This window comes from Rhinoraja longicauda, chromosome 22 (genome assembly GCF_053455715.1).
Source record: "Rhinoraja longicauda isolate Sanriku21f chromosome 22, sRhiLon1.1, whole genome shotgun sequence".
Lineage (NCBI taxonomy): Eukaryota > Metazoa > Chordata > Chondrichthyes > Rajiformes > Arhynchobatidae > Rhinoraja > Rhinoraja longicauda.
Window position 1 is genome coordinate 30,689,465 of NC_135974.1, and position 22,490 is coordinate 30,711,954.

Consider the following 22,490-nt stretch of genomic DNA (forward strand, 5'->3'; position numbering starts at 1 on the left):
GTTCCTGCCTTCTCCCCATACCCCCTCACTCCGCTATCCTTAAGAGCTCTATCCAGCTCTCTCTTGAAAGCATCCAACGAACTGGCCTCCACTGCCATCTGAGGCAGAGAATTCCACACCTTCACTACTCTCTGACTGAAAAAGTTCTTCCTCATCTCCGTTCTAAATGGCCTACCCCTTATTCTTAAACTGTGGGCCCTTGTTCTAGACTCCCCCAACATTGGGAACATGTTTCCTGCCTCTAATGTGTCCAATCCCCTAATTATCTTATATGTTTCAATAAGATCCCCCCTCATCCTTCTAAATTCCAGTGTATACAAGCCTAATTGCTCCAGCCTTTCAATATACGACAGTCCCGCCATTCCGGGAATTAACCAAGTGAACTTACGCTGCACGCCCTCAATAACAAGAATATCCTTCCTCAAATTTGGAGACCAAAACTGCACACAGTACTCCAGGTGCGGCCTCACCAGGGCCCGGTACAACTGTAGAAGGACCTCTTTGCTCCTATACTCAACTCCTCTTGTTATGAAGGCCAACATTCCATTGGCTTTCTTCACTGCCTGCTGTACCTGCATGCTTCCTTTCAGTGACTGATGCACTAGGACACCCAGATCTCGTTGAACATCCCCTCTTCCTAACTTGACACCATTCAGATAATAATCTGCCTTTCTATTCTTACTTCCAAAGTGAATAACCTCACACTTATCTACATTAAACTGCATCTGCCATGTATCCGCCCACTCACACAACCTGTCCAAGTCACCCTGCAGCCTTATTACATCTTCCTCACAATTCACACCAACCCCCAGCTTAGTATCATCTGCAAATTTGCTAATGGTACTTTTAATCCCTTCATCTAAGTCATTAATGTATATCGTAAATAGCTGGGGTCCCAGCACCGAACCTTGCGGTACCCCACTGGTCACTGCCTGCCATTCCGAAAGGGACCCATTTATCCCCACTCTTTGCTTTCTGTCTGTCAACCAATTTTCTATCCATGTCAGTAGCCTACCCCCAATACCATGTGCTCTAATTTTGCCCACTAATCTCCTATGTGGGACCTTGTCGAAGGCTTTCTGAAAGTCGAGGTACACCACATCCACTGACTCTCCCCTGTCAATTTTCCTAGTTACATCCTCAAAAATTCCAGTAGATTTGTCAAACATGATTTCCCCTTCGTAAATCCATGCTGACTCGGAATGATCCCGTTACTGCTATCCAAATGCTCAGCAATTTCGTCTTTTATAATTGACTCCAGCATCTTCCCCACCACTGATGTCAGACTAACTGGTCTATAATTACCCGTTTTCTCTCTCCCTCCTTTCTTAAAAAGTGGGATAAAATTTGCTATCCTCCAATCCACAGGAACTGATCCTGAATCTATAGGACATTGAAAAATGATCTCCAATGCTTCCACTATTTCTAGAGCCACCTCCTTAAGTACCCTGGGATGCAGACCATCAGGCCCTGGGGATTTATCAGCCTTCAGTCCCATCAGTCTACCCAAAACCATTTCCTGCCTAATGTGGATTTCCTTCAGTTCCTCCATCACCCTAGGTTCTCCGGCCCCTAGAACATTTGGGAGATTGTGTGTATCTTCCTCAGTGAAGACAGATCCAAAGTAACGGTTTAACTCGTCTGCCATTTCTTTGTTCCCCATAATAAATTCCCCTGCTTCTGTCTTCAAGGGACCCACATTTGCCTTGACTATTTTTTTCCTCTTCACGTACCTAAAAAACTTTTACTATCCTCCTTTATATTATTGGCTAGTTTACCCTCGTACCTCATCTTTTCTCCCCGTATTGCCTTTTTAGTTAACTTTTGTTGCTCTTTAAAAGAGTCCCAATCCTCTGTCTTCCCACTCTTCTTTGCTATGTTATACTTCCTCTCCTTAATTTTTATGCTGTCCTTGACTTCCCTTGTCAGCCACAGGTGTCTCTTACTCCCCTTAGAGTCTTTCCGCCTTTTTGGGATAAATTGATCCTGCAACCTCTACATTATTCCCAGGAATACCTGCCATTGCTGTTCTACCGTCTTCCCTGCTAGGGCCTCCTTCCAGTCAATTTTGGCCAGCTCCTGCCTCATGCCTCTGTAATCCCCTTTGCTATACTGTAATACTGACACTTCCGATTTTCCCTTCTGCCTTTCCATTTGCAGAGTAAAGCTTATCATGTTGTGATCACTGCCTCCTAATGGCTCTTTTACCTCTAGTCCCCTTATCAGATCAGGATCATTACACAACACTAAATCCAGAATTGCCTTCTCCCTGGTAGGCTCCAGTACAAGCTGTTCTAAGAATCCATCTCGAAGGCACTCTACAAACTCTCTTTCCTGGGGTCCATTTCCAACCTGATTTTCCCAGTCTACCTGCATGTTGAAATCTCCCATAACCACCGTAGCATTACATTTGTGACACGCCAATTTTATCTCCTGATTCAACTTGCACCCTATGTCGAGGCTACTGTTTGGGGGCCTATAGATAACTCCCATTAGGGTCTTTTTACCCTTACAATTCCTCATTTCTATCCATACTGATTCAACATCTCCTGATTCTATGTCACCCCTTGCAAGGGAATGAATATCATTCCTTACCAGCAGAGCAACCCCACCCCCTCTGCCCACCTGTCTGTCTTTTCTATACGTTGTGTACCCCTGAATATTCAGTTCCCAGCCCTGGTCCTCTTGTAGCCATGTCTCAGTGATCCCTACAACATCATACTTGCCCATGACTAACTGAGCCTCAAGCTCATCCACTTTATTTTTTATACTACGCGCATTTAAGTACAACACTTTAACTTCTGTATTTACCTCCCCTCTCACATCGGTCACAAATGGCCCTGCCCTTAATCTCTTTTCCCCTCTAGAACTTCTGTTCCCATTCTTCCGAGAGTCTTCTGCAATATCTCCTGTATTCCCTTTAACCTCATCTTCATATTCACAATTTGTTAACCCCTCCCCCTTTCCTTTCATCCTTTCATCCTTTCCAGTGCCCTCCAACTTTCCATTAACATCTCCACATCTACTATTATGAATACTGGAGATTAGAATCAAAAAGCAGAGGGATGGAGAGAGGGGATGGGATCTAAACTAGTAAATAACTAAAAACATTGCACAAAAAGTAAGGAAATTTGTGTCTGGTAGATTATTTCTTTGTTGGAACAATGCTTCTTGGCAATAAATCTTATACCGTTGGAAAGCCTGTTTATTTCCCTTTTAAATGGTGCCACATTTGTAAGGAACATGCATTTGTGGGATGAGCAGCAGAGCTGAGTATGTGGGTTGCGCCCATGAAAAATCTGCCAAATCTTCTCTGCCAATGCCAAACAGCTTATTCTGCCATTGACTCTTGTTCGGTGTTGTTTGGTGGATTGGATGATTGAAGTCTGAAGAAACAAGACATATTGGCAATTTAACAATTTATTCATTTAATAAACAGGAGGCTCAGTAGCGTGTGGAAGAACCATACACAGCCACAACAGCCTGGCACCTCCTCCTCATGCTGGTCACCAGCCTGGTCACACACTGTTGTGGGATGGCATCCCATTCTTCAACCAGCATTTGTCGCAAGTCAGCCAACGTGGTTGTGTTGGTCACTCTGGCACGAACAGCACGCCCAAGCTGATCCCACAAGTGTTCAATGGGGTTGAGGTCAGGACTGCTGGCAGGCCATTCCATCCTCTCCACTCCCAAATTCTGGAGGTAGTATCTGAGAAACCCTGCTCTGTGGGGGCGAGCATTGTCATCTTGGAGGATAGAGTTCGGTCCCAGACTGTGGAGATATGGGATTGCCACTGGTTGCAGAATCTCATCTCGATATCTCTCTGCATTGAGATTGCCTCCAATGATGACAAGCCTCGTTTTTCCAGTGAGGGAGATGCCGCCCCACACCATCACACTGCCTCCACCAAAAGATGTTACTCTATCGGTGCAGCAATCAGCATAGCGTTCTCCGCGTCTTCTCCACACTTTGACCCTATGATCCAATTGCCGTAGGCAGAATCTGGACTCATCGCTGAACATAACGTTCCTCCACATGTTCAGGTTCCAGTGCACGTGTTGCCGACACCAGCGCAAACGGGCCTGACGGTGAAGGGCAGTCATGGCAGGCCTCCTGGCAGTCCTATGAGACCGGAGATTGGCTGCGTGCAGTCTGTTCCGAATTGTCTGGGCAGAGAGCCGTCGGCCATATCGTCCTGCAAACCTTGACTGCAAATCTGTAGAAGACAGCCTACGGTTCCTAAGTGCTGACAGGGTGAGGAAACGGTCTTCTTCGGGTGTCATCTTCTTGGGACGCCCACTTCGCGGCCTGTCTCTGACATCCCCCGTTATATGGAACTTGGCCTTCACTTTGGAGATGGTACTAGGGCTCACTTAAAATAATGCCGCAACTTGGTTTTGCGGAACACCAGCTTGAAGTTGCCCTATCACACGGGCCCTATCCAGATCAGTCAAACGTGGCATGCCGATTCTTGGAGCAGACACCTACTGACCACTGTAGCAGGGCCCATGCTCACAGATGCTGCCAATCAGGTGCCAATCAGGCACCTGATTGTCAGCACCTGGGGGTACCAGAAGCTCAAAACAAGAGTCAATAGCAACAGCAGAATAAGCTGTTTGGCATTGGCAGAGAAGATTTGGCAAATTTTTCATGGGCGCAACCCATATACTCAGCTCTGCTGCTCATCCCACAAATGCATGTTCCTTACAAATGTGGCACCATTTAAAAGGGAAATAAACAGGCTTTCCAACGGTATAAGAATTATTGCCAAGAAGCATTGTTACAACAAAGAAATAATCTACCAAACACAAATTTCCTTACTTTTTGTGCTATGTTTATATGGTCCTTTCATGCGGAATTTCCTGCTAATTGGTAAGGTTAAAACTAGGCTAAGTTTTTCCAGATATGCAATGTTAATTTTAATCTACTGATTGTTGGACATCTTTACTGATGAATACCAATGATATTTGATCTATAGATTAGGATAATGAAATAAAAGGCAACCTGGCTTCTAATCTCATATATGTTAATTAACGAAGTGAGTTTACAATGGAATGTGTAAAACCGGAGACCCCCGGATCATCTTTAATCAGACATTACTTTATCTTGCACTAAACACTATTCCCTTTATCCTGTATCTGTACACTCTGGTCAACTTGATCGTAATCATGTATCGTCTTTCCACTGATTGGATAGCATGCAACAAAAAAACTTTAACTCTACCTCAGTACACATGACAATAAACTAAACTAACTAAATATCAGAAGTCTGTTTGTACTTGAAGCACAAAATGATGATGTGGGGTTGAGGGCTACTTGATTTCAGGCTATGATAGCCATGTGATTATAGCACAAAACTGGCAACCTTAAGACTATAAGTGTTATTGTGATGAACTGAGAGATGTGGGTGAGGGGTGGTTTAGTTTAGACATACTGCACGGAAAAAGGCCTTTTGGCCCACTGAGTCCGCGCTGACCAGCTATCCCTGTACACTAACATTATCCTACACACTAGGGACAATTTACAATTTCACCGAAGCCAATCAACCTACAAACCTGTATGTCTTTGGAGTGCAAGAGGAAACCGGAGCACCCGTAGAAACCCCACGTGGTCACAGGAAGAACATACAAACTCCATACAGACAGCACCTGCAATCAGGATAGAAACTGGGTTTCTGACGCTGTAATCAGCAACTCTTCCGCTGCGCCACCGTGCTGCCCAATTGGAGGTATACATCAATCATGGGTAGATGGTAAGGGTGGTGTTGATTGAGCATGGATAGGTGGTGTAGATCAATCATGGAAAGGTTCTGCCAGTTGCAACTTAATCCAGATACTCCATAAACATATTATTTGGAGGTTTCCAATTATTATTGATCAGTGGGTATAATGAAAATGAACATAATTTCAACTGCATAGTTCAAAGGAATACTGGAAATCTAACATTTGATGGATATTGGAATTGGTTGCAGTGAGCCAAGACTAATCCTTGATCCGGGGACTTTTCCTCATGGTCATGCGGTTACAAGGGCCAGCAAAGACAAAAGACAATTAGCAGGTGAAGAGTAAGAAACCTGCCTTCTAGACCCAGAAGATATTGTCCGAGTGATGAACAATTGTGGATGATATGAGGTGTTTGTCTGTTGTATAGAACTTGTTCACATATTAATAACTTCAGAAGCAGAGTAAATCGAGTATTTTTGTATTGGCAGCAATTTTATAATGAAGCTTTTGCTGTAGTTTAAACTTTTCTTGTTATGCATTTCATTTTATAAAATCACTACATACAATAACATTTTCTGAGGGTCAAAAACCAAATAATTAAATAAACGTACAAAGAAATCCAAGTGGATCTTTCGGGTCGAGACCCTTCTTCAGACTGCTCTGATGAAGGGTCTCGACCTGAAAAGTCACCCATTCCTTCTCTGCTGAGATGCTGCCTGACCTGCTGAGTTACTCCAGCATTTTGTGAATAAATACCTTCGATTTAGTGGAAGTAGGCTGATCCTTCAGCACATTGTCTACTTGTGCACCATTTTGAACCCATCTCTTTTGACTCACTGAGCTACCATAAAGCTCAGATTCTCCGTGCTATTATTGCTCATGGTCTAGGCAGAGCCTAAATCTTTCACTGCTTTTAGACCATTGAATAGCAGGAGATATCTGCCTCTGCAAGATCCCAGATAGGAATGGAATTTCTAGATAAGTCTTGGTCTCTGCTAATTGCCCCTAATGTGTAGGAACTAGTGCGAACAGATGATCAATGGTCGGTGTGGACTTGGAGGGCCAAAGGGTCTGTTTCCAGGCTGTTTCTTTAAAATTAAAGAAAATCTAAAACTTATCTCCAGATTCAAGAGCAACTTCTTCCCTTTAACCATCACCAGAGCCAATAAACCTACAAATCTGTATGCCTTTGTTGGAGGAAACCGGAGCACCCGGAGAAAACCCATATGGTCACAGGGAGAACGTCCAAACTCCATACAGACAGCACCAGTGGGCAGGATCGAACCCAGGTCTCTGGCCCAGTTAGGCAGCAGCTCTACTACTGTGCCACCCTTGTGCAGGCAACATAACTTTTGTTTTCTGCCTACAACAACTCACGCAGTGCTCTGTGCAGCCATTTTCCAGTGCTATCCAATTTAACGCCTGCAGTGTGCAAATACATCACCAGACATGGAAAGCTTGCTGAAAAATTAATTTAATTTCCTCTGCAGGGACTACTGATCATCTTTTCAATTCCTATGTTTTTTTTCTTTCTTCACATGTGCCCTTTCTGACTTTCTCTGGGGTGACTGTTGCCATAGCAAAGGCTAGGTTGTCTCAGTTCCTAAAATCTCAAGAAGCCCTTTGCTGAAGTAATTGCCAGCATTAATTATCCTGTGTCGCATGAGATAATAACACCATACAGAATTATTGCTTCATCTTCTCACTTTATCAGACAGTGAAATGATTCTCACAGCTGTAATGTAAGGCAAAACAAAGCTTTCCCTTTTATAAATAGAAAAGATCTAATTATACGTTAACTTTAAAGTCCTGATCCTTTAGAGTTTTTATTTGACATATGCACCAGATGTGAACCAGAACAATGACATTCTTACTTGCTGCAGGTTTACAGGCACATTAGATGCAAAAACAACAATAAATATACAATAAATAATCAGCTATTCCAAATTAAAATACTGCAGATAGTGGAAAAAACAATGTACATAGTGTACATCGAAGATAGATACAAAATGCTGGAGTAACTCAGCGGGAAAGGCAGCATCTCTGGATAGAATGAATAGGTGATGTTTCAGGTCAAGACCCTTCTTCAGACTAAGCCTGAAGTCAGTCAGTCAGTTAGTCTGAAGAAGGGTCTCAACCCGAAATGTCACCCATTCCATCTATCCAGAGATGCTGCCTGTCCTGCTGAGTTACTCCAGCATTTTGTGTCTATCTTCAGTTTGCAGTTCCTGCATCTGCAGTTCCTTCCTACAACAATACATAGTGTACATAGTGGTTTGATGTTGGTTAGGGTTGTGCAGGGTTGTTCAAGAACCTGATGGTTGATGGGAAGTAGCTGTTTTTGAATCTGGAGATAACAGTTTTAGATTTTCTTCAGTTTAAAAGAAACAGCCTGGAAACATCCACTGAGTCCATACCGACTAACGATCACCCATTTACGCTAGTTCTTTATTTTCCACTCTTGTCCACACCTTACATATCAGGGGCAATTTGCAGAGACCAGTAGAGAGTAAAATTAGAAGACCAATTTAGTTCTCAGGCTCCTGGAGCTTCTTCTGACATGGGTAATGTGAGAGAACTTATGGGCAGCACGGTGGTGCAGTGGTGGAGTTGCTGCCTTACAGCGCTTGCAGCGCCGGAGACCTGGGTTTGATCCCAACCACGGGTGCTGTCTGTACGGAGTTTGTATGTTCTCCCTGTGACCATGTGAGTTTTCTCTGAGATCTTCGGTTTCCTCCCACACTCCAAAGACGTACAGGTTAATAGGCTTAGTATAATTGTAAATTGTCCCTAGTATGTAGGATAGTGCAAATGTGCGGGGATTGCTGGTCGGTGCGGACTCAATGGGCCGAAAGGCCTGTTTCCGCGCTGTATCTCTAAACTATAAACTAAGCTAAACGAAGTCATGTGCCTAATATATTTGTGCTATTAACTGTCCAATTAGATATTTAATGGCTCAGGAATACCATCTTAGATGTAAACACCTGACTCTGCCTCATTCTCATGTTAACATGACCCTTTGTCATGTACCTCAGATCTGGGTCAATAGTATGGTGTGTAAAATGAAGACACAGAAGTGCTGGAGTATCTCAGTGGGTCAGGCAGCATCTAAGGAGAACATGGATAGGTGACTTTTTGGGTCGAGACCATTTTTCATAATTGTTTAATAGAATAGATTATATCAAGATTCCTACTGGAAGTCTTTCCTTTTTGAAAGTAAATGCATTTCCAAAGCACCCTTCTTGACTTCAGGACATCCCAAAATACTTTACAGACAATTGTGCACCAATACGCTGGGGGTAGATAGACAGAAAAGGCTAGAGTAACTCAGCGTGTCAAACAACATCTCTGGAGAAAAGGAATAGGTGACGTTTCGGATCAAGACCCTTCCTCAGACTGCAAGTAGTGCAGATACCTCACAGCTCCAGTGTCCAGAGTTTAATCTAACCTCTGGTGCTGCCTGTGCAGTTTTCACATTCCTCTTACGACTGTGTGGGTTTTCTCATATCAATAGACAATAGACAATAGACAATAGGTGCAGGAGTAGGCCATTCGGCCCTTCGAGCCAGCACCACCATTCAATGTGATCATGGCTGATCATTCTCAATCAGTACCCCGTTCCCGCCTTCTCCCCATACCCCCTGACTCAGCTATCCTTAAGAGCTCTATCTAGCTCTCTCTTGAATGCATTCAGAGAATTGGCCACCACTGCCTTCTGAGGCAAAGAATTCCACAGATTTACAACTCTCTGAGTGAAAAAGTTTTTCCTCATCTCCGTTCTAAATGGCCTAACCCTTATTCTTAAACTGTGGCCCCTTGTTCTGGACTCCCCCAACATTGGGAACATGTTTCCTGCCTCTAACGTGTCCAACCCCAAAACAAGTTGGGTGTTAGGTTAATTGGCTTCTGTAGATGATCCCGCTGTTCCATAACTTTGGCCCTTTTCTAAAGTGCAGATATTAAAAAATATTGCCCCATGCTTACACCGTTATGAAACACTGAAAAGACAGTCATTTATATGCAAGTGATTGGTTGGAGTGTCTTGCATGTGGGAGTGAAAAGGTTATAGGAAAGTGAGTGGGTGAATGATATTGATAAGTGTAGGAAGGAACTGCAGATGCTGGTTTAAACCAAATATATACACAAAAAGCTGGAGTAAATCAGCGGGACAGGCAGCATTCACTGGAGAGAAGGAATGGGTAACGTTTCAGGTTGAGACCCTTCTTCAGACAATATTGATAAGATTACCCTGAGAAGTGGCAGAAATTCAATGGGCCGATTAGCCTTTGTTCTAACGAAATACGAAATGTCTTCCCACCATTTTAGGATATTCACACAGTAAGATTCACGAACATCAATGTAATAGTCTGCTTTTAACAAGGTTGGTTGAGGGATAGAAAGTAGCCGGGAAATGGTGAAGAGGGTGGGTGGAACTGCCCAGTACCTCAATGGACAAATGCCATGTGATATTTTGCATCCGTATATGAAGGAAGATAGGGTCTCAATTTAACTTTTCATCCCAACAATTGAAGATCTTTTAAAGCAGCCAGGGGCATCAGCTCAACATCAATGATGTTCAAGACTCACTCAAGTAAGGATTAACATCACATAATGTAAGGATTAACTAACTTCAAGTAACCCTTGCATCCCCTCTCTCTCTGTCCCCACCCGAGTCATCATACTAGTTTCATTGTCGTTCTGCTAAGTTTCATTGTAGCACTCATTATCACCTTCCCCACAGCCAAAAATGAACCATTGTGGGCTCCACCTTTCCTTGATTGTTGTTGCATTTTTGCAGATCTTTCATTCATATGTTCTATCTACCTTCTATATCTCTTGTTTCCCTCTCCCCTGATTCTCAGTCTAAAGAAGGGTCTCGACCCGAAACGTCACGTATTCATTTTCTCCAGAGATGCTGCCTGAGTCGCTGTTACTCAGCTTTTTGTGTCTGTCTAAGGATTAACATCTGACTTAATAATGTGCTATCACTGGTCAGCAGCTAATAGCTTCACTAAGTTCCTTGCCAGAAGATAGACTTGCAATGATGAGCAATAAGTTGTAGAGTTGTACAAAAGTTTGTTATGTCTAAACAATATATGAAAAATAACATGTCGAAAGGCTTTCACATTTTGTTTGTCTACTTAGTAACCGGTAATCTCTGCTTGACAGCTTCTCTGGTTGTGCAAGTTTCAAACGAATCTGTTCCAAACTAATGTCAGAACCTCCCTTCTCTGCTGAGTGAACCCTGCACCACCTCCCCACCCCACGCCCACCCCCACCCGCCCGCACAAAATGCATGCGCTATGGTGGAGTAGCTCAAAACAAAGAAGCACAGATGGAAGATGGTCATTAAAAAGTCCAATAAAATCGAGGAGAAAGGTCTTTATTTAGAAAGCGGTGAAAAATTGCACGATCTTATGGAGCTCTTGGGACCAACAGAAAATATGTTAATGATAATCCACAGAAACATGGAGGGAGAAAGAGATAAAAGGCGATGTGGACAGGATGAGATAGGCAGGACGGGAAAATGCTCATGAGGGACATAAATGCAGCTCTGCCAAATGGCATGAATCTGTCTTTAATCTTTAAGAAATCCTGTGCAAATGTATTGTTCCATAATTATGGTCCCTTAAGTGGACATAATAGAAAATATTGCATAAACAAGGAATTGCAGATGCTGGTTTACAAAAAAATGATACAAAGTACTGGCATAACTCAAAGGGTTAGGAGAACAAGGAAAGATGGCGTTGTTGGTGGGATCCTTCTTCAGACTGATGGGGGGGTTGGGAGTAAGAAAGTTAGACAAGAGGAGGGGCAGGTCATAGTCTGGCAGGGAATAGGTGCCATTCTTTGCCTGCTTCTCCTACCTTCCCGCTTTCTTTCTTCTCAGGCAGTAACAGGAACAACATTTAGGATGTACCTATATGACAGGTATTGAGGTGGCAGGGCATAGAGGCATGTGGATTTAAGCAGCAAGTATGATTGGTATAGATAGGCCTGATGAATGGCATTGATGCTGTGGTCTGAGGGGCCTGTTTCTGTGCTGTACAACAGTGTGACTTCCCGTCTGAAAGGAAAGAAGAACGTAGAAACCAAAAGGGATTAGCAAGAGAAACAAAATAAGTTCGAGGAAGAGCAGCATTAGAGAAGGGGAAAATTAATTGCGGGATTGAATTTGAAAGTTCAGAAATCCCAAAATAAAACACTTCATCTTATTTACAGTCCTGATGATTTCCTTATCTTGGCTGACAATAGATTTCAACCCATAAAAACAGAATATGTATAAAGATAATCAAATAAAGAGCAATGCGTGGAAAGATAACTGTGTATATCATGGACTTTATTTTGTAATCACACGTTGCACATTACAGCAATCTTAAACTGACATTTAAATGCACATTATGGAATCTAAAATGGGTGGGTAAGAATCTTCAAATTGATGACCTCCAGTCATTTTCTTCTTGTGTAAAGCGAGAGAGATTTGTTAGCATCTTCCCATAAGGATTCATATACAAACACATCAAAAATAGCAAGATCTAATCAAGTGATTAAAACGTGCCACCTTCAAGTACAGTGAGTAGATGGAAGAATCTAGCATAATTTACAGTCTTACCCTGACTCTAGTTTCAAGTCCGATAGGCAAATACACAAACTGTCAGAGCCTGAGGTGAAATGGCACATAATTAAATGAGGTGTTCGCATGACACAGTGTTATGTATTATGTACTAGCCTGCCAAACAATTTTTAAAAAAGTAGGTATTTACAAAAGAATCTTCAAAGTTAGATACTGCACAACAAACAAACACTCTGGAACTTATACAGCTTTATATTTGGCAAACCGTTTTCTACTCAGCACAGTTATCGCAGTAATAAGACAAAAAGTTAGCTGGATAATTTAGGACTTTTCTCACACCGTTTTTGTAGAGAGACTAATTTCATCAAGACATTGCTTACTAGCTTGGAAGTTTCCCCCTCTTTAGAGAGCATGACATATAGAAAGATTAATATATAATACAATGCTACCAATGACATTTGCTATTTAAAGATGGAACTTACTCTGTTTATGAACAAGTTCAACCCACATTAAGAGCCAAATAGATAGTTCTTTTGAAGGTCCAGTGAGTTACGTCACCATTTGAAAAGACTGAACACTCCATAGTTTGTTAAGACATATAGACCTTTAGGCAGCAACAGGTCATAATTAATCTCTGATCTTTCCACAGAATAATTAATTGACATTCATCTTCATCTAAAATTGTGTTATTTGTTAACTCATTGTTATTAATAAAAATTTAAAAATAAATCCATTATTAAATAAAAGAATATTTAAATAATAAAATATATATTTTAAAATACATCTGAGGCACACTTTTTCAGAAATATGTTTGAGAAATAGTCAATTTTAATCTGATTTGCATAATTGGGTTTGACTTACAAATAATGCCGTGCAAATAAACAATATCAGAGGTACTCAATTATTCTTCAAATGGATATAGATTCTGACAAATACATCAGGCTGGACGATAGATATCACCATTCCCTTAAGACCAAGAGAACTTCTCCAACAAAGAATCGTGAAATCTATCCAAAACTTCTAATACCTATGAGCACCTATAAATTTTAAGGAAATATAATGATTCAATTACGCAGGAAATATAATAAAATTAATTAATTTGTTGGCATTTTTTTTCTAATTGTAGGCTGAATCTGTCAATCAATATAATGCATCTATATATACAAGATAAAGTACATTGGCAGATTATGATGTCAATAACAATTAATACTCTGAATGTGTTGATTATTATTAGATTACTGATGTGCTGCTGATTTTTGCCTGCTTACAATTCTCGGTATTGCACAGAAAGAAAGAACCAATATTCCAAATGCAAAAAAGCATGACCTATTTATATAATAAGTACCGAATTCAGAAACAAAAGTCGTATCGTGATAACCAGGATTTTATTATTAGATTCATTCCACGGTGTTCTTCACAAAGCAATAGAACGTTTTTCTTAGCCAGAAAGTTTCTCTCGTAGCACCTTGTTTCTACGGACCTCGGCTGCATGCCTTTCCTGTCATACAAAATATACAGATTATCAAGGGTGAGACACCTGAAAAACTAGTCTTGAAACCGGCAATCCTTTCAATATCATCAGCGTGGGTAAGCTCCAACAATGTTCTTCCAAGATATGCCACAGACGTGGTCAGGATCGAACGCTGCCTCAAAACGCCAGAGACCTGGGTTCGATCCTGACTTTGGGTACTGTCTGTGCGGAAACCCTATGACCGCATGGGTTTCCTCTCATATCCCAAACGACGTGCAGGTTTGCAGGTTAATTGGTCTCTGTAAATTTCCCTCTAGTGTGTCGAGAGTGGGCGGGAATATGGGATAACATAGAACTAGGTAGGCCGAAGAGCCTGTTTCCACGCTGGTTCTTTCAATCAGCCAATCAATCAATGACTGAGAATTAAGAGGGGTATTTTTAATGTAAATAATGGATATCACAAAAATAGCTGCTGATAAACGTTATGCTTCTAAGATTAAGTGGCCAGTTTCTATTACGATATTACTTTCAGGTTTAAAGTTTGCACAGCACGGATACAGGCCTATCGACCCAACTTGTCCATGCCAACCTAGTTGGGATCGTCCCACTTGCCTGTGTCTGCACCTGGCTCATATCCCTCCAAACTGTCCCTGTCCATGCACCTGTCCAAGAGTCTTGTAAAGGCTGTAAATGTATCTGCTTCAACGATTTCCACTGCCAGCTCATCTCATGTCTGCCTCAGCTCCTCCTTTGGCAGCTTGCTCGGTATACCCACCACCTTCCATGTGAAAAAGATGCTTGATGGCTCGAACGGACTAATTCTGCTCCTGAGACTTATGAACTTATGAAAAGCAAGTCTAAGTTAAAATCTGCCTGTCAGAAACCCTAACTTCCTACAAAGACTTCCCCAAATGAAGGTGTAGGAGTGAGGATCTTGTTGTTTTTGTTTCATTTTTTTATGACAGAATGTAATAGTAGTAAGAGTCTCAATGGTTAACGGGGAGAAGGCAGGAGAATAAGGTTGAGAGGGAAAAATAGATCAGCCATGATCGAATGGCGGAGCAGACCCGTTGGGCTAAATGGCCTAATTCTGCTCCGATGTCTTATGATCCTAGGGTAAGTATTTAGGATTAATAGGTTTAGATATAAGTTGTAGTATGTAGAGGACTAAAATGTAAAAGGTAGGGAAGTACTTGCCTTCTCACGTAGGCGATCTTGGAGTGCAGCGATGTGGGCTTTGCGATTTTCATCACAAGTTTCCATTTTCTGATTTAACTTCCTTTCGGTAATCGTGCTGAAGTTAAAGTTATCCACAATAGCCCGGTGTAGAACAATGTGCCTGTGCTGCTGTTTCTCTGCCAGTTGCTGCAGAAGCTGCATCTCCTGCGACTGCAAATCCACAGAAATTAAACTGGTGTGAAAAGGGACCTCAGCAAAACATCACATAATAACGTTCAACAGAACTGGTAAAAAGACCAAGCGTCTGACGAAGGGTCCCGACCCATCCTTTTTCTCCACAGGTGCTGCCTGACCCACTGTTACTCCAGCACTTTGTCTCCCTCGTCGTTTTTTTACCAGCATCTGCAGTTCCTTTCTACACAAAAGAACAATAACATGGGAACAAAGACCCGGAATAAATGGCAAAAGAACCAGGGGGAAATGAAGAGACTCCCCCTCCCCCCATGGCAACTTGTTAGGATGGAGACACACGGAACTGCAGATGCTGGTTTACAAAAAAAAAACATAAAATGCTGGAGTAACTCAGTGGGTCAGGCAGTAGATCTGGAGGATATGGGTAGGAGATGTTTTGAGTTGGGACGCTTCTTCAGACTGATCGTAGTGGGGAAAGGAGGGGGAAGAAAACCAGAAAAGAGGTGAGGGTGGGGCAAAGCCTGGCGAGTGATAGGTGGATACAGGGTTTAGGGAGGTGTTTTGATTGGCAGCTGGGTGGACAAAGGCAGAGAAGATATGGAGACAAAAGGATGTAATGGGTGTGAAATGTGAAGCCGGAAGGATGGATACATGTGGAAAGGAGAAAGGGGGGCAGAATAAAGGGGAAAAGGGGAACCGGGAGAATGGAAGAAATGGGTGTGTTTAATATTCACTATTTGTAAGGTAGGAAAAACAGATTCAATAGAGATTTTCAAAAAGGAAATGGATAAAAGGGAAAGGGAAATGGATAAAAGGAAAAATGCAAAGATCTAATAAGAATGAATAAGTTGTGGGACAATTCAGCAGGCTTTCACAAAAAATTGTCACAGACAAAATGAGCAAAATAATATCCCTCTGTAGAGCACCATGCTTCCCGTAGTGGTGTCGAGATGACACTTCCTGCTAAGCTCTTTCCCTACTAAGCACATTCTAGCCTTAGAGGGAGTACAGAGAAGGTTCACCAGATTGATCCCTGGGAAGGCAGGACTTTCATATGAAGAAAGACTGGATAAACTAGGCTTATACTCGCTGGAATTTAGAAGACTGAGGGGGGATCTTATAGAAACATATAAAATTCTTAAGGGGTTGGAGAGGCTAGATGCGGGAAGATTGTTCCCGATGTTGGGGAAGTTCAGAACCAGGGGTCACAGCTTAAGGATAAGGGGGAAGTCTTTTAGGACCGAGATGAGAAAACATTTCTTCACACAGAGAGTGGTGAGTCTGTGGAATTCTCTGCCACAGAAGGTAGTTGAGGCCAGTTCATTGGCTATATTTAAGAGGGAGTTAGATGTGGCCCTTGTGGCTAAAGGGATCAGGGGGTATGGAGAGAAGGCAGGTACAGGTTACTGAGCTGGATGATCAGCCATGATCATATTGAATGACGGTGCAGGCTCAAAGGGCCGAATGGCCTACTCCTGCACCTATTTTCTATGTTTCTATGTTTTTATGTTTCTACAAATACAAATGCTGCAAATACTCACAAGGTCATAAGTGATAGGAGTAGAATTAGGCCATTCGGCCCATCAAATCTACTCCGCCTTTCAATCGTGGCTGATCTATCTTTCCCTCCTAACCCCATTCTCCTGCCTTCTCCCCAGAACCTATGACACCCGTACTAATCAAAAATCTATCTCTGCCTTAAAAATATCCACTTACGGCCTCCACAGCCTTCTGTGGCAAAGAATTCCAAAGATGCACCACCCTCTGACTAAAGAAATTTCTCCTCAACACCTTCCTTAAAGAACGTCCTTTAATTCCGAGTCTGCGACCTCTAGTCCTAGAATCTCCCACTAGTGGAAACATCTCCATAGCTCAGATACCCTCAGTGAAGAGAGAAATAGAGTTCACATTCCAGGTTGGTGGTCATTCATGAAAGATTAACAAGCTTAAAAACAATCTTCAATTGCCATTTGATCTGCTGCATTTATCCAGGATTTTCCGTTATTATTTCAGATTCCAGCATCAATAGTATTTTGTGTTAGATTTTCTACAAGGACGGATTTATTGTTAATTCCGTGTACCTGTGGGACAGTGAGATAATTAAAGAATAACATCGTAGAAACATAGAACTGTTGGTTTATAATGAAGATAGACAAAAAGTGCCAGAGTAACTCAGTGGGACAGGCCGCATTTCTGGGAAAAAAGGATGGGTTACGTCTTGGGTTGGGACTTTTCTTCAGACTGAAACATCACCCATCCTTTTTCTCCAGAGATGCTGCCTGGCCCGCTAAGTTACACCAGCACTTTGTGTCTATTTTAGGAATAGCATTTATCTATTGCAGTTTGGTGATGGAGAACGTTCAACTCCTCAACTGGACATGAAACAGCCCGTGTCCTCCACCTTTCTCCTATCCTCTGCAGCATCCAGCTGGTCCTGCAGCTTCTCCAAAGAGATGTCCTTCTTCTTTAGTGTGATGGGTTGCTCAGGGGACAAGTCGGTGGATTGTGGTTTCAGAATAACTTCAAAGGCTTGTCCAGATGCACGCTTATTAATTGGTTTCACTTCCATACCTATGGTGGGAATAAAAAACATTAAATAGACCATGGTGAATACAGGTCCACCCCCCCCTCCCCCCCCCCCCCCCCCCCCATTTTCCAGCAAGGTCCAGCACCTCCTTTAATACAGACAAAATCATGAGAAACTCACTTGAAATCCCCTCCCGGAGATTCCCCCCAAAAATGTGGCACCTATTTAATGGTCAATGCATCAATATTATTATCAATAAACCCGGCATATTAAATCATCCTGTTTTTGTTCTCCACATGATGCAATTTATTAATTTGTTCATTTTTTTTGTTTTTTATTGTATTTTATTTGTGAGATATATCCCTGTTATGCTTCTGCAGGTAAGAATTTCATTGTTTTCTTGTCAGTACATGTGGCAATTAAATATTGTTTCTTGACTTTAACTAAGCATCAATTTCATAATGTAAAAACTGGTTGATTTCATCTGTAGATAGAAGTTTTTACATTAGTTTGCCATCTTGCTGTGTGAACACAAATAGCTACAGTATAACCACACAATCTAAAAATAAGACAGTGTCTAGAAGTTCCCAAATGCTCATACTCACCACCAATTTTGTTAATTGTGTTGGGATGTGGCTGAGTGTAGAAACAGGAGCAAATCAGTGAGAGCATTGACAGCTCCTTCAGCTTCTCCTTGTAGGCTTTCAAAACAAAACATAGATATATCTGTGATTCTAAAATTAAATGAACATGAACCTTTAGCAAGACTTCTGTACAATTTTTGTAGTGATGTCTATATACTAAAACTCTCGTTTGTTTGTTTGTTTGTTCCTGAACTACAGCCAAAATGGTACATGATAGCGCAACAATTTTAGGCCCACCTTACTCACCATCGTCCCTTTGGTGCTAATGGAAGAAGTTTCATTGAAATCGGTGTTATGTTTTTTAAGTTATTCACATTTTAAAGTTTAAATCTATCTCCTAGGGAGGGAGGGGGAGGGAGGGGGAGGGCGAGGGAGGGGGGGAGCGGAGGGGGGATGAGAGGGTGCTGCACCAATGCAGGAGAGGTTTGGGCCCAACGGGTCCACTTACTCTAGTTTCACATAAATGGTCATCTGTCAAGAAAAAGTTGATATTTAGTTAAGTTTATTGTCACTTGTACCAAGTCCAGCGAAAAGCAGAATGTTTATGCTGAACTATAGCTAAACTGTGGTTCGACCACAACGAGAGTTTTGCTTCCAATTCAGATGACCACACACATGTTGGATGTAAAGGTCCGTGGGAGGGTGCAGAGAAGTTTTAACCAAATGATTTCAGTGGTGAGAGATATTGACATACAAGAAAATGACAAAGATGAGTTTCACCAGAATGATTTCGGGTAAGAGATCTGAACAGACAAGTTATGACTCAGTTGTCAGGTGTACCAAGGTACAATGAAAAGCTTTTGTTGCGTGCTAACCAGTCAGCGGAAAAACAATAAAATATTAAAATATTAATATAAAATATTAAAACTAAAATATGTAGGGTCACCATTTTGTTGCACTGGAAGCCAGGAAACCTACGTTCCTTCATATTCCCCGAGTTGGCACCTTGTTGGTCTTGGTTTATTCATCCAATGCAATATTACTCAGAGGCAAGATACTCAGAAAGAAGCAAAGCGCAACAATAACAGACTTTAATCTGATGGCCAACTATATTCACCCAACTCACCAGAAAATTATAACAGTTCATAAAAGATCTTTGTTTACCACAGTTTACATACCTTCAATTTCTGTACTATCCGTACAATGTAGAACCAAATTGGTTCTTAAATAATTCCTGGTATTTTGTCTCAACTTCTTTATGAACATCTTTATTCCATATGTCACCCTTTGTGGCATGGTAACATTTCCAAATATCAGTCTTAATTTTGACTTTGTTCTTTCAGATTGTACCTCATCCACTTCCTCTGGTGCCTCATTCCATATACACACCACCCTCTGTGAAAAAAAAGTTGCCCCTCAGCTCCATTTTAATTCTTTCTCCTCTCACCTTAAACCTATGCCCTCTAGTTCTTGAATCTCCAAACCTGGGAAAAAGACTGTGGGCATTCACCCTAAATGTCCCTAATATTATATACATCTCTATCAGATAACTATTCAGTCTCCATCACCCAACCTCTCCCTGAAACTCAGTTTGATTGTGAGTCGTTCTAACTTACAGTATTAATTTAGCTATGCTGTTCTCAACATTATTTTTGGCTTGATTGATAGATGCTCCAGACACTGTAAATGCCATAGAAGGAAAAAAAATGCTTGAAAGGAGATCAAGATTTTTCTAAATATATGTTTAGAACACACAACATATAATAGTATGACACAGGGAATTGTGACCCTTCAGCCCACAATGTTCTTGCCAAACATGATATCAAGGTCAAACGTTGGCGGCACGGTGGCGCAGCGGTAGATTTACTGCCTTGCAGTGCGTTCAGCGCCACAGACTCAGGTTCGATCTTGACTATGGCTGCTGTCTGTACGGAGTTTGTACGTTCTCCCTGTGACCGCGTGGGTTTTCTCCGAGATCTTCGGTTTTCTCCCGCACTCCAAAGGCGCACAGGTTTGCAGGTTAATTGGCTTGGTATAATTGTAAATTGTCCCTCGTGTATGTAGGATTGTGTTAATATGCGGGGATTGCTGGTCGGCGTGGGCTCCGAAGGCCAAAGGGCCTGTTTCTGCGCTGTATCTCTAAAACTAAAAACTAAAACTCTTATATGCCTGGACACAATAATACAACCCTCCATTCCCTGCTTATCTGTAATTCCATGGCTTATTTTCAAAGTATTAATACAGAGGAACTACAATAGGTATGTGAACTGTGCAAATATTAATATGTTGCCAATTTTTTTTTTAATCAAGTAGAATAATTGCATTATTAATGTGGAGATCTCAAATGCATTAAAAAAAATCACCAACACTTACGTCATTGTCTCCCCTTTCTGAGAAAGTAGAATTATTTTCTGATTCATAGTTTGCAGCAACATACAAAAGGCTGACAGCATGAGCAGAAACACAACAAGACGTGTAGCAAGATTATATTTAAAAAAAAGTGGTTTTATTATTGTTTAGGGAAAACAAATCCAGCAAAGATGAAGGATGACATTGTAGAATGAACCCATATGTATTCCTTTCAAAGCTTGTCAAAAAAGAAATGGGGGGAGATTGGGGGGTGGGGGGGGGAGGCAGCACAGTGGCGCAATTGGTAGAGCTGGTGCCTCACAGTGCCAGAGACCTGGGTTCAATTCCGACCTCGGGTCTGTGTGGAGTTTGTTCCTTTGTCCCTTTAGTTGATTGTGAGGTACAATACTGTGGACTGAAGAAATATATCAATTGGCCAGCTGGGTGGAAAATAACATCAGGAATTCAGTCGACTGAAGGTTTGCAATGAATTTGGGGAGTAATGGAGAACAGAATAATGCTAGGATTTTGGGCATTGTAATGGAAGACATAGACCTTTGTGTGGGTGTTCATTAAATCTAAGTAATAAGAAAGGAAGATAAAGGTTACCAAAAAAAAGGCGTAGCGTAGAAGACAAGGCATATAGGGAGATAAGGCTGAAACTGCACATACCACTGTAATAGAATTGCAAATCTGTGGCAGATTGGAATTAAATGTGGCAACAAGCTATTTGCTCCAAATTCATTCTTATTACTAGAATATCCAGTAATTCAATCCTAACTCAACATCCTATACTAAATCGTTGCTTAACTCTGCTTTACAATAATACATTCTTGCAAGTGAAATTTTTTTTGAAAGCCTCATGGAGTTTATAATTTAAGTTAAATTGCATTGAAACACTTTCAGGTAATTTACCATTAAGTATGTGATGCATATTCTTTATGTTAGCACCCCACAACTGACATTTACTTTTATCTTTATCTTTACATTATAAACAATGCCAGTTCCTTTGGAGCTGCTCATTTTATTCCCCTGTTGCTGTCTGCTCTCCTTGTGCCTCTTTGTCTGTCTCTGGTTCTGTCTCTAATGGGACTGTTTTTAAAATAAAGCGCAGTACAACACAACAGCAAAACAAACATGCAGGAGCAGAAAAGAGAGAGATGAGAGAAAAGTGGAAACAGAACTGAATGAGAAGGGAGACAATGAAAAAGAAAATCAAAATACAAAAATAAATACAATTGAAAGGTAAAAGTAATTGAGAATCCAAAAGAAATATAGGAAAGCAGGAATAAAAGGAAGAAAATAACAATGGTAACAAAGCATAAAAAAAACAATGATATGTTCTTCATTAATAATTGGCTTGAAAACTAACTTTCATTTTGATGCAGGTGACCTAATGGGCAAGTTTCCAAGTGAAATTATTGTTCATCTCTACAGTGCTTGTTGATTCTATTAGATGCTGTGGTAAATATACATTTATTTCCATACATGAAAAGGCACTTGCAACCTTGCTTAAAAATATGTTAGTTAACATCATCATAAGAACCGTCGAATAAAGTTGTCTGGGAGTCTGGTAACATTAGATGCATTGAAGCTGTAGAATGCCATTAGTTAATAATTGCCATTGCCATAAGGCAAAGCTAAATAATATATGCTGGACCCCAAGAGGCCATTATGGTCTTGGTGCATATTTTAATGTTTTAGCAAAACATGTGGAGTAAATTTCCTCTCAATTTTTTTGTTGGAAGTTTACACTCTAACGAACAATGTTTTTGCCTATTACAATTGCAGCTCCCAGTTTTTACCAAGGGCACCAGAACATTCTTTTTTTAAATAGAAAAGGAAACACATTCTTGTTAAGATGTCTGTTAATAGTGAACAATGTAGGAAG

General features: G+C 41.3%; 1 protein-coding gene across 1 annotated transcript in view; it reads right to left on the reverse strand.

The window, feature by feature from the left end:
- Window positions 1–12,042: 12,042 nt before the first annotated feature.
- Window positions 12,043–22,490, reverse strand: part of LOC144604519 (stathmin-3-like) — a 30,483-nt gene continuing 20,035 nt past the window's right edge. Inside the window, exons 2-5 of the mRNA XM_078419026.1 lie at window positions 18,272–18,367; window positions 17,541–17,710; window positions 14,966–15,157; window positions 12,043–13,795 (exon numbers count right to left, since the gene is read on the reverse strand). Of these exons, the coding sequence (XP_078275152.1) occupies window positions 13,736–13,795; window positions 14,966–15,157; window positions 17,541–17,710; window positions 18,272–18,367 (518 nt within the window). The 3' untranslated portion in view covers window positions 12,043–13,735. The remainder of the gene's footprint in view (window positions 13,796–14,965; window positions 15,158–17,540; window positions 17,711–18,271; window positions 18,368–22,490) is intronic.